The sequence below is a fragment of the Ceratotherium simum genome, chromosome 2 (assembly GCF_057802395.1).
Source record: "Ceratotherium simum simum isolate JZ-2026a chromosome 2, ASM5780239v1, whole genome shotgun sequence".
Taxonomy (NCBI): Eukaryota; Metazoa; Chordata; class Mammalia; order Perissodactyla; family Rhinocerotidae; genus Ceratotherium; species Ceratotherium simum.
Genome location: NC_141901.1, coordinates 36,080,891 through 36,093,854, shown reverse-complemented (window position 1 = coordinate 36,093,854; position 12,964 = coordinate 36,080,891). Strand labels below are relative to the sequence as shown.

General features: G+C 49.0%; 1 protein-coding gene and 1 long non-coding RNA gene across 2 annotated transcripts in view; one reads left to right on the top strand and one right to left on the bottom strand.

Moving 5' to 3' along the window:
* Positions 1–1,007, bottom strand: part of LOC147917889 (uncharacterized) — a 41,462-nt gene extending 40,455 nt beyond the window's left edge. Inside the window, exon 1 of the long non-coding RNA XR_015554709.1 lies at positions 651–1,007. This is a non-coding gene — a long non-coding RNA (uncharacterized LOC147917889). The remainder of the gene's footprint in view (positions 1–650) is intronic.
* On the top strand, positions 325–2,039 carry DUSP23 (dual specificity phosphatase 23). Its single transcript, XM_014797066.2, has 3 exons — positions 325–374; positions 479–747; positions 1,637–2,039. The coding sequence occupies exons 2-3, from the start codon at positions 481–483 to the stop codon at positions 1,820–1,822; spliced, it is 453 nt and encodes a 150-aa protein (XP_014652552.1). The 5' UTR covers positions 325–374; positions 479–480; the 3' UTR covers positions 1,823–2,039.
* Positions 2,040–12,964: the final 10,925 nt, after the last annotated feature.

Below are 12,964 nucleotides of genomic sequence, written 5' to 3'. Positions count from 1 at the left end.
CTTGGGCGGCAGGGGCAGTTGGCCAGTGATGCAATAACTCCCACTGACCGCCAGGGAGCAGCAAAGTCCGACCCCGGGTTACTTCATTCTCAGGACAATCCCTAATCCGTTCTAAATTTTCCTCCTTAGATGTTTGGGTTGCTCCACCAATCTCCGTGCGCATCGCTGCAGTCATCCAGCCCATTACTAGTTATCCAACCAATTAGTGAGTGTCCTGCTCGGAGCCGGGGTCGGCGCTCTTCTCGGCGCTCAGAGCCCCAGTTGGGCGTTCTAGCCCCGCCCCCCAGGCAGCTCGGCCAATCCCCCGCGGCGGAGCGACGTCACTCGGGGCGGTGTCACGGAAACCACGTGGTCCCAGGAAGCGCCGGTGCTAGGTAAGTGGCGGGATACCAGGCCTGGGCCGGGCGAGGGGACGAGTGGGTGGAGCGGGCCGGCCGGCCTCGCCCCGGGTGACCGGCTGTCCTATGCCCTCCCCCAGCCATGGGCGTGCAGCCCTCCAACTTCTCATGGGTGCTCCCGGGCCGGCTTGCGGGGCTGGCGCTGCCCCGGCTCCCCGCCCACTACCAATTCCTGCTGGACGTGGGCGTGCGGCACCTGGTGTCCCTGACAGAGCGCGGGCCCCCGCACAGCGACAGCTGCCCCGGCCTCACCCTGCACCGGCTGCGCATCCCAGACTTCTGTCCGCCGGCCCCCGAGCAGATCGACCGCTTCGTGCAGATCGTGGACGAGGCCAACGGCCGGGGAGAGGTCAGCGGGCGGGGTCAGCGCAGGGAGGGAGGGACCTGGAAGGGGTCAGCGGGGACACGGGCGGAGCTGGGGAGGTCAGAGCCGGGAATAATTTAGCTGGGCTGTGGAAGAGAGATCGCGAGGAGACGGTAGGGTCAGGACGTAAAGCCAAGGGGAGGGGGCGGGGCGGTAAGTGGGTGGAGTAACGAAAGGGCCCAGCAGTCTGGATTGGGCTTGAGGAGAGGCAAAGATGAGTTGAGAAGGAGAAAGTGTGGACAGACTTGGGAGAAGCGGGGCTTGAAGTCAGACAGAGGCTGTTGAGCAGTCTCCAGAGCAATGCTCTGTACCAGTATAGTGGAACCACATATGTAATTTTAAAGTTTCTATCAGCGACATTTTAAAAAGGTAAAAAAGAGAAGCAGGAGAAATTCCTTTTGATTAAATATAGTTTAACCCAGTAAGTCAAAAATATTATCATTTCAATATATAATCAATTATTTATAAAATAAATTCTTAATGAGATATTTTTATTCTTTTTTGTGCTACATCTTCAAAACCTGGTTGCATTTTACATCACATCTCAATTTGGACGAGTAACGTTTCAGGTACTCGGTAGCCACAGGTGGCCAGTGGCTTCTGCCCTGGGCAGTGCAGGTAGAGGGTTGTGAGGAGGCAGGGCAGGAGCCCAGGACTTGAACCAGCCACCTCAGGTGATTGGTGACCTCCAAGCCACACAGGGACAGCCCTCCCTGACTTGGATGTCACTTCTTGCCCCTGACGACCAGACCTGTGCAGATCATGGGCCGGACCCAGAAGAAACAGCTGTAGGGAGAAGGAGACCAGCCCAAGTGAGGGCAGCAGAGTGTTGGGAGGGCATCAGGCTCCACCCCATCAAGCTCCCCCTTCACAGGCCGTGGGAGTGCACTGTACCCTGGGCTTTGGCCGCACGGGCACCATGCTGGCCTGTTACCTGGTGAAGGAGCGGGGCCTGGCTGCAGGAGATGCCATCGCTGAAATCCGGCGCCTTCGACCCGGCTCCATCGAGACCTATGAGCAGGAGAAAGCAGTCTTCCAGTTCTACCAGCGAACTAAATAAGGGGCAGCGCCCTCTGCCGGGCTCCCACTGCCCTGACCTGTGTGTTAGATGGGGCCAGAGATGCAGAAGTGGACTGCAAGTGCTAAACCCTCCAGCTGCCAGCTGGCTCGAGAGATTGAAGTAGCACTCCCGTGCAGGCAGGTCCTAATTGAAGGGAGCCCCATTGATGTGGGGGGTCCCTCTGCTGCTTCCTTGAATAAATAACTTGTAAAAACAAGCTCACATTGCATAGCACTTTACAGTTTATAAGACACTCCCACACATCAACTTATTTGAGCCTCATAATAGCCGTATGATGTAGGAAAGGCAGGTGGGCCATCCCTGTTTGGGTGAGGTGGCTAGGGCTCAGAGAGGCCCAAGGTCACACTTCTAGACAGTGGAAGGATGGGCCAGGACTACAACACACATCTTGAAGATGCTGAAACTGTATGTATCTGTTCCCTGATGACATTTGATGTCTTCTGGGGAGCTGGTCAATGAAGAGGACACAAAGCCCCAGCAGCCCAGGGTCTCTGACACTCACAGGGCCCCTGTGGACACAGCCCTTCCGTCTAGGCCCACATGCCGCACATGTATCATCCCCTTAGCCCCCAGGACAGAGAAGGCCTGGATGTTGTGCTCACAGATAACCACCATCTCCGTCTCCCAAGGGCTGGGCACCTCTCACCAGCCTCTGGCTGCTCGGCTCACCGTGACCTCCAGCCCAGTATGTTGCTCCACACCGCACACTAAGGAATGCTGGAACTGAGCCGGTCTGGGCGGTTAAGCAGAGAGGATATTTGATGATTAAATGAAGAGATTCAGGGCTACAAATCTTGGTCATGTTTCTCTGATGTTATCTTCACCCCGTAGGATCCCATCCTACCAGCACCACCACCACACTTTTGGCTTTGAGAGATAGAATGAATGGGATAGACCAGCCAAACGGGCTCCTGTGGTATAACTTGTGCCTAAATTCCTGTCCTCTCTTCTGCTATGGCAGGCCAGGCTGGATAAGGTTGGAATTTGTCATGAAATATGTCCTGAGTGCCCGTGTGTACCAGGCTATGTTAGATGTGGAGGCTACCCAGCTGAATGTGACATGATTCATAGCCTCCTGGAGGAGATGGGCACTGACAGGGTCCCACCACATATAATGGGTCTATGACAGACATGCAGACGTTCCAGTTGCACTGGAGACAGGGGGGAGGCGAGGGTTCCCCTGTAGGCCCCACCCTTTGTAGCCTAGACCACAGCCAGAACTAAGCTACCTGCTCCTCACTACATCTTTCTCCCTTCCACTACTGCCCACCCAATTTAATCCTCCTCCAACTCTTATACAAAAAGGTACATTAGCTGGAGTCTTGCCAATCTAGGAGCAAGAGGAAGGCTGTAAGATGCCCTCCCCACCTCACCCTTTTTTCCTCTGTGTGTCAAATCTGAGTAATCAGTTCCTTCATTCTATTCCCTTGGTCCTCAGCCAGGCTACCCAGGTGAGGCCATCTCCCAAAAAGAAGAACCCACAATTCCAGGCATTCAGGCTGCAACAGGGAAATGAGAAATAGCATAAAGAAAGGATGCACTGAAACCCCTACCCTGCTCTCATCAAAATTTCCTCCACCCTGCCCACCCCCACCTTCTCCTCCCCCAACAGCATTCTGTTGTTTTTGTTTTGTTGTTGAGGAAGATTGTCCCTGAGCTTGATGAGTGGTGTATAGGTCTGTTCCCGGGGTCCAAACCCGTGAACCCCAGGCCGCTGAAGCAGAGCATGCAAACTTAACCACTACACCACCGGGCCAGCGCCCTCATTCTGTTTCTTGATGCAAACCAGAGCATCTTCCAAAGGGGTGTATAAGTGTGAGTGTGTGTGTGTGTGTGTGTGTGCACGTAAGGCAGTGCAGCGGGAAGGACGTGAATGGCCCACTTCCTGGACCCCTTCCCTCTGCTTATGAAGATGGGGAGAGAGAGGTGAGAGGCTTGAAGCTGCACCCCAGAGTCCATGTCTCTACTCGGATCCTGACCTGCTAGGATCATACAACCAGTCCTCACACTTTCGGCCTCTGTTCCTACCTCACTCCATCCTCCTCACATCCTCTGCACTGCAGGAGAAGAATCTGCCCTTCCCTTCCTCCCTAGCCTCCTTTGAAGGAGACAGAAAATTTTTCTAACCCCATTAAGGCCCTGTGTGCAGCCTCCATCCCCATAATTTAAGAAGCAGGTCTCCTCTGCCTCAAGAGTTCCTTAGGGAAATAAACATGTAATTATGTGCTTAAGGAAATTGGTTTTTAAATAAGTAAGAGTTGACTTGAAATGAAAAACTCTGCCCTCATCCTTCCATCTACCTTGGGAGGTTAGCCTGAGGCTCCCTTTAGGCTCATTGCCACCCCTAAATTTTTTTCTCACCACCCCGTCTTCTGTATATGGCCACCAATGAGGCATAACAGACTAGCCATGACACTTCCCCCATTCTACCCTACACTGAGATGATAGGTGTGAGGAACAAGCCACTTCCATCGATGGAAGAAACTCACGTTGCATCAGACCAGGGTTTCTCAACCTTGCACTACTGACACTTGGGGCTGGGTAAGTCTTTGTTGTGGGGGCCGCCGTGTGTGCTGAGGATGTTTAGCAGCATCCCTGACCTCTGCCCACTAGATGCCAGTAGCATGCCTCCGCCAAAAAAAAAAAAGTGACAATCAAAATTGTCTCCAGACATTGCCAAATGTCCCCTGGGGGCCCCAGTTGAGAACTACTGCATCAGACCAGCAAGCACCAGATGCAGTCATTGGCTTTCATTTCCTACGGGAGGAGAAGTGGGAACATACTTGGGAATTCCTCCTGGGGATGCACACATCTTGGTGGGGAAGAAAGGACCAACTCAAACACTTACCATTTTGAGCAATGTCTGGCACCCACCTCCAAGTCCTCCCCTTTTCCCAGGCCGGGTTTCCAAGATGGCGATAGGCACCATTAACTTTCTACATTCAGGAGGGTTTATTCTCAATGAGTTGCTGGTGGGCATAGCTGCAGGAGTATCGACTTTTACCCCCATGTTTTTAATCTTCCATGTATGTTTATTCTCTGGAATGTTCAGAGTTCAAGTTCTCTGCGAATGGAGGGTTTTCTATGTGCAAGACATCCCTCCCTATCATATGGGTTCTGCACCCATCATGTCTTGGGTTCTTCTCCCAGAAAATTGTTCAGAAGCAACTGGAGTCAGGACAAGAGGAGCGCCAACCATGCCTTCTTTGAGACCGTTCCTCCCTGGCCTGGTTCTACCACCTCCACTTTACCTGCAGCATGCCCAGACTGGGGGCCTTTTGCTCTCTGGGCTCTGGGTTCCATGACTGCCTCCAAGGCCATGTGTCCCAGCACAGTTTCTTGCTGCAGAGAGGACTAGAGTAGGAAACAGTGTGTATCTGCGACTGCCCCACACTTAGAGCCATTCATAACATGTCAGGACCCCGTCCAATAGAGCGGCTCATCACTGATTGTCCCCTGGCTAAGAAGGTCTGCTCCTCATGGCCACCCTCTCCACCTGTCCCCCATGAACCCCCAGATTAGGTCTTCTCAGGGCAGTGATGAACATGTCACCTGTGGCAGGGATTTGATCCAGACCGTAAACCGTTTCTCAGAAGGAACCGCACTCATTTGCCAAGGCTTCTGCTGTCTGTATCTTGCTATTCTTTCTAAGAAGGAAAATAATGTGATCTCACAGGATTGTTTTGTCACAAAACAATATCAATTACTACTTATGCATGTGACACTTTGTAGTTGCTGTACTTTGCTTACTTATACAAATTGTCATATTTATGAAGCACATACCATAGAGCAGGTGTTTTACATACATTGCATTATATCATTTTATCCTTACAACCACTCTGCAAATGAGGTATTTTTCCCTTTTTATAGTTGAGGGAACTGAGGTTTAGAGACAAATAACTTGCCCAACGCCTCACACTTGCCTTGAAGGAGCTGGGCTCTAACCCAAGTGGTGACTCCAGACCCAGGCTCCTTTGACCAGACATCCCGCCTGCCAAGCCTTCCTCCTGGTTCCAGCTACATGGAGGAGTCTGTCTCCATGATCAGAGCTTGGCCTCGAGGGCCATCATCAGCACGGCATCCGACGTCCACTCTGTTCATCCTCTTAGGAGGCCAGAGAAAAACCTGCACCTGACACTGAAGCCAACAGCACCTGAGTTACAGGCTGCTCTTTAAAATGCAGCCCGAGCATTAAGGCCAAAATAATGAAGCCGATTCATCAGGGCACTTCTGTCACATCACTGTTATCTAATTCAGAGTGTGCGATGTCCTCACCCAGAATGATAGTATCGAGGCACATGTGATTGGCATGAGCCCTTGAAAATGTCTTTTTATGTCTGATGATTTATTAAAAACCCTCATATGCTCTCTGGTTTTACTGTTGTTACTTAAGCCCTTAATGCATGCCAGGCACTATGCCAAGTGCTTTATAGACGTTATCTCATATAGTCTTCAAAACGACCCTAGGAACAAGGTCTTATTCTAATGACCAGTGTGCAGATGCGTAAACTGAGGCCCAGAGAGTTCAAGTGGCATGCCCAAAGTCACATAGCTAGCCCAGGTTTCAAACCTGGGTTTGTCTAACCATAAACTGCCTTTCCTCTTGGGAGCAGAGAGAAGAGACCTCATTGTAATGAGAAAATATATGACAGCATCTTATGTTCCCCAGAATCAAGGCACTTGGATGCACGGGGCCATCGGGGCACCCTGTGACCACACGGCTCCCCCACACTGCTGGCCCAGGCTTCGGCAACGCTGCTCTGACCTGGGAGTGCTGAGCTGCCAGCACAGGCATGGCCCCTAACAGGCTTCTGCCTCAGCCTCCTGCACCGTCAAAAATACAGTCCCCTGTTGATATAGAAATGAGTTACATAAGCACTTCTTCCATTACTTTTAAAATTTTCTCCAGCCATTATGAATTCAAGGCATGCTCTTAGAAGGCGGCGTGCTTGTCCAAGCAAGCAGAAATTTGAGAAACACGTTGGTGCACGTCCATGCCTGAAGTTGATGACTTATTTGCAACCTTGATAACTGAATCCCTTGTGCCAATAAATTGCTTCAATTGCTTCAAGCACTCTCTCACCCTATTTTTCCCTTGACTTATTCTGTCGCCATGGATATGTGATCATGAAACAAATTGGTGATGTCACCTCTGAATTTTCAATATGTAGGATTCAGTATGGCCAACAGTGCTGGAATTTTTTGCTCCCTAGTTTTTATAATAAACACACCACTGTTTCTTCTTTACCAATATGTATTGAGTAGCAACTCTGCTCCAAGCCCAACGTGGGCCATATGGGAAATAATTGGTGTAGACGTCCCATAGGGGACACTGCTCACCTCCTTCAGTAGGTTTTATGTGCCCTTGGGCTCCCCCAACCCCACCTCCAAGCAAATTCACTGGTTTGCATGTTTTCTATAGGTAACTTGTGTAAGACCTAGTCAGGGCTGGGTGCAGCCTAGTGCTGTGGAATAGAATTAAAGTAACCACACTGGGGTCAACCCCACAGGCAAAACTATGCCATTCTGGATCCTGACATGTAAGGCCCTGAGGAATCCAGTCCCTTCCTCCATCTCCTCCTTCACCCTATCCTCTCACCTCCCCCATAGCCCTTGTTCTCTCTGCTATCTGTGTTGGGGGCCCCCAACACCACCCTCAGGTTTGCTAATTTGCTAGAGGGACTCACAGAAAAGCTGTTATCCTATCGATTATGGTTTATTATAGCGAAAGGATACAAATTAAAATCAGCAAAGGAGAAAGGCACATAGGGCAGAGTCCAGGAGAAGCCAGGTGCAAGCTTCCAGTTGTACTCTCCCAGTGGAGTCACATGGACACTGCTTAATTCTCCCAGCAGCAACATGTGACAACACATCAGAAATATTGTCAACCAGGGAAGTTCACCCGAGCCTTGGTGTCCAGGGTTTTTGTTGGGGGCCAGTCACATAGGCATGCAGCACCCACATGACTGACCTTAGCTCCTCAGTCTGCAGCCCCACTGAGGTCAGGCTGATACAGCATGGCCCAAAGCAGCCTTGGCATATAAAAACAGGCTTTCACCACAATCACATTGTTAGCATAGACTTGCTGGCCTGGCCCAAGGTCTCAGATATACAGAGACACTCTTACCAGGCAGGATATTCCAAGAGCTCAGAGGTCATCTCCAGGAGCTAGTCAAGGGGCAGTCCTGAAGGCCTTGGAATGTGTAAGGTTTGGGCAACCCAGGCCTGCTGAGTTAACCCTTTCCTGCAAACGACCAGGTGCTTTGTGATCTCCCCACATGACAGTCTGGGCACATGCTGTTCCCTTTGCTTGGGATGATTCGTTCCCAACTCTTTGCCCAGCTCCCAACTGCTGCTCCCCCTATTGGTGTCAGTTTAACATCATTTCCCTGGGAAAGGTTTCCAATCACCCCCAAATATATGCACACATATTCCCAAAGCATCTTCCCTTCTTCTTCCTGGCCCTTTGCTCACCTATAATGATTCATTTAGTTGTTCAATGTCTCTCTCTTCTACTAGAGTCTAAGGACCGTGCCCATACTAGTAGCACCCTGCACAACGCCTGGCACATGGGTGCTCGATGAATGTGGCAACTAACTGACATGCTGTCACCTACCTGGGTATCTGCACATAGATGCAGAAATGGGAAAAAAAAGAATAAATCCAGGGGATGTATAATCTAGTGGAGGATACATGACATGTGCACATCCCTAAGTGTACAGGCAAAAATGGATACGCACAGTTGGAAAAGATGCAATGCATAAATACTTAAGCAATGCTGGAGTGATTAAAGAGATAAGAGAGTGTGTCTGGTAAAATTCCAAAAGTTGAACCTTCAGTGAGATGTGGAGGGCATGGTTGGATAGCCTAAAGGGATATACAAATGTTGGATGTTATTAAAAATACTAACATTGTGTGTCAGGTGCAGAGTCCACACAGGGAGGCTTAGAGAGAGAGGTGGGCAAGATGAATGGGTGGCAGTGAGGGGGAGGGAAAGATATAGGGAGTCGATTGGGGATGAGATAAAAGCCTCATCCAGCGGGTAGCAGAAAACACATGGTTAGATGAAGGTGGTGAAAAGGCAGCAGAAACTCATGCCAAAGGGTTAGGATCATATCTGATCAATAATGTGGAGTCGCCACAGGCTTCTGAGCAGAGGACATGTCACTAGGCTCCATTTTTCTTAAGTTACACTCCAACAGAATGGCCCCACTACTTAGCAGTAATATGGTGCTGTATGATTTAACACTGCTGAAGAGAGACAAGGTCTCACCGCGGCTGATTTTTAAGACTTCTCAGAAGATAAGAGTTAAGTAAGAACCTACTTTCCCCGCTTGCTGGAAGTTAATGACTTGAATGCTTTGCAAAAGAAAGTAAAGGGTTGTTAAGTCAGAGTGCTCACCCTCTGGGCTTGCAGGTTATGACTTTTTAATGCTTTTCAAATGGGAAAGGATCTCAAATGTCATCCGGACGTGCTAGAAATGTATGTCTTTCAGATGGCAGCTGGCGCTGGCTCCTACACATCCACTGCTCGGACTGCATCATTGGCATCACATGTTACATCTGGGGCTGTTGCCATATCCCAGTTGACCCTATTCAACGGCCCACAGGGCCGGTGATCCCTGGCGCTGCATTCAGTTCAGCACCCTGGTATTTCTCCCTATTGTCCCAAAGCCAAGCCAATTTCTCCCTAATGAACTGTGAGTTCAACCTTTCTACCTCAGTTGCACCCCCACTCCCTACCCCTCTCTCCCACTGTGTCTGTCCTCTTCCATTCAAACTTGTCTTCTTCTCTGCACATAGTGGTCAATTTGTCAAGTACAGAGGAGCCAAACAGACCAAACGGTATGTTTTCCTGTAAGTGGAGGGCATGGTGTGTGCCAAGGAGGGGCAGTGCCAGGGACTCCAATGACAGCTCCCACCACAGGAACACGCAGCGTCTTCAGAGGAGTCGAGGCAGCTGCAAACGCCAGAGCACCCTGAGCCCCGGGGCTCTGCCAGCTGGCACTATCCAGCTGGAGACCTAGAGAATAACAGACCAGCATGGGGGCCCGGAGAGTCTTATCCTGCCTCTCACAGGAGCCTTCAGAGCTCAAGGTGGGACTAGGCAGGAAGGGCGACACTGGGTCTCCGCTCTTTGCTCTTCAGTCCTGAGGTCCTGGGTCTTGCCTGGCACATGTGCTCAAAACCTACCAGGGAGAGAAGGAGGCTGGGAATGCATGGAGAGCTCCAGGCCCATGCAGGAGTCAGGCTGCACCCTTGAGGGCTTGAGAGCCACCCTCAACCCACCCCACCCCGCTTCTGCTCATTTGATACCCCAGAAGCCACAAAGGAAGTCAATGGCAGGGGAAAGTCAGAGAGGAATTAGGGAAATGCAAATTAAAACAATAATAAGAATAAGATAAGACTTTATGTACATCAGGTTGGACACACACACCAAATCTCAAAATACTAAAGATGGCAGGGCTAAGGAGAAACAGGAACTTGCGCATTGCTGGGGGACGTGTAAATCAGTACAGCAGTGCTGGGGAGTAATGTGGTGAGTACTCCCGCAAAATCCTCTTTGTGCATATTCTGGACAAATTCTGCATGTGAGCAACCTACAAACATGTATGAGGCTGTTCATTTCTTCACCAACCCAATACAAGTTTATAAAGCATCTACTGTGTACCAGACACACTTCTAGGGACTCAAAACTGAGCATGAACAAGACACAAAAATCTCTACCCTCGTGGAGTGTATGTGCAGGATTGTTTAAATAGCCAAAAACTGAAAACAATTTAAAAATATATTGTCAGGAGAACGGATAAACACTGAACTAGATACACCGGCATCAACAGGTATATCTTGGAACCAATGTTGGTGTGTAGGAAAGAAACTTGCAAAATATTAAGTACAGAATACTATTTGTGTGCAGAAAAACAAACAATATTATAAATTATTTATGGATTCATACATTTGTTATAAAAATAAATCGTTTGGATCCCCACCAAACTCAGGGTCTTAGCTGTCACCTGGGAGGGAAGTTGGTGAAAGAATAGGGAGGAGAACTTTAAGGGTAAATGGAATGTTTTATTTCTCACAAAGAAAACATCAGAAACAAATATATATATTAAATGTTAGCATTGTATATTCTGAATGTTAAGCATATTGATGTTTGTTTTAGCGATCTCAGTCCCGTTTAGTTTTGGTTCAAGGTGAGGAAGGTTTTGTTTTGTATTGCTTTCAAATTTTAGAAAAGAGTTGGGTGAGAAGATTAAGACCACATCTCCCAGCGGCCCAGGGGCTGGAGCCTGCCCTAAACGCTTCTCGGGGACCCCATCCTCAGCAATGACTGCCTGCAGGCCAATGGACCACGAATTAGGAGAGAGACGAGCCAGCTTCACTGCAGGTCCGGTGCCGCCGCTGCCCTAGATGACAGCGAGCTGCATGGCGCCCCCTGGGGGCCCGGCTGAGCTTGGCAGCCCAGTAGGTGAGACTACAGAACGCCGGAAACTCGCCCACGCCGCGGTAGGACTGAAACCGGTTCAAATGCTTTGAAGAGCAGTCTGGGACTATCTAGTCAAGCTGAAGAGGCACATACACTATTGTTCAGAAATTCTGTTTTTAAGGTTTTACCCTGGAGAAACTCTCAAATATGTGCCCAAGGAGACGAGTACAAATGTTCTTTGCAGTGGTGTTTATAATGGCTAAAAATTGCAACAGGCACCATTATCCGCCATTAGGAGAATAGATAAAGGTAGACATGTGTATCCAGCGAAATACTATACCGCAGTGGAAATGACAGCTAGAGCCACATGTGTCAGTATGGATCCATCTCACCAACCACACTGAGAAGAGTGAGTTGCAGAATCCTCCCACAATAAAATACCATTTACATAAAATTTAAATATGCCCAACAATACTACATATTGTTGATGGATACACAGCAACGTATGTAATGAAAGTAGAAAAACAAACGTGGGGATGATTAATACCAAATTCAGAGGTTACTTCTAGGAAGGGAGGAGAGAGAATAGAATTAGGGACCGGGGGCTTCAGCTGAATCTGTACTACTTTATTTCTTTAAGAAAAACAAAGATCTGAAGCAAATATGACAACATTTTAGGATTGAATAGAGCTGGGTGGTGGGTACCCAGATGTTTCTTATGTTATCTGTTATACTTTTCTGAATGTTTAATATCGTTATATATGTAATGATACACACACATACACACACACACACACACATACACACGATGGAGGGAGAAGTAGTTGATGGGCGTTGATTTGCCTCCTGGGAGGCAAAGGGAAAAGCAAATGAAGGCTGGGAGGAGAGAGCAGCTGTGGTCTTAGCAGAACTGAAGGATCATCCACAGAACAGAGAGGGAGATGGCCCAGCCTGCCGGGCATTGTAAAAAGGGGTATGTTTTATTCTCAATGCAATGGAGAGACATTGAAATGTTAAGCAGAGGAGTATTTACATTGGATCTGTTTCTATTTTGAGTAGGTCACTTCTTTCTTGTGTGTGTGAAATGCGTAGGAGGCAAGAGCAGAGGCCAGAAAATAATTAAGAGGCCTTAACAGTAAAGTAGGCAAAAGATATCGGGGAGCTCCACTATAATGGCGGCAGCAAAGATAGAGAGAATAAGGTGGATTTGAGATATATTTTGAAGAGGAACCAATAGAACTGGGTAATAGATTAGTTGTGAGGGATGAGGTTTGAAGTTTCTATCTAAGTAACTGGTGCTGCTTATCGAGATGAGAAAACTGATGGGGAGGAGGGCAAGACAGTGAAAATGGTGGTTGGTTGGTTGGTTGGTTCGTTGGTTCGTTTGTTACTAGCAAAGAGGAGAAGGATGTAGGGTTTTATTTTGCATATATTAAGTTTGAGATGTTTGTAAATTACCCAAGTGGAGGAGGATAGCCGAAAGTTGTATATTTAGGCCTGAGGTCCACCAGAGAGGTTAGGTCAGGTGAGGAGATATAAATTTGGGGTCACTGCACATTATTTAAAGCCATGGGACTAGAGAGACAGTGTGAACAGTGAAGAGAAGAGATAGGAAGGGGGAGGAAGAGAGGGAGGAGGAAGGAGGGGAGGGAAAAAAGAGAGGCCAGGACTGAACTCTGAGGACCCCTACT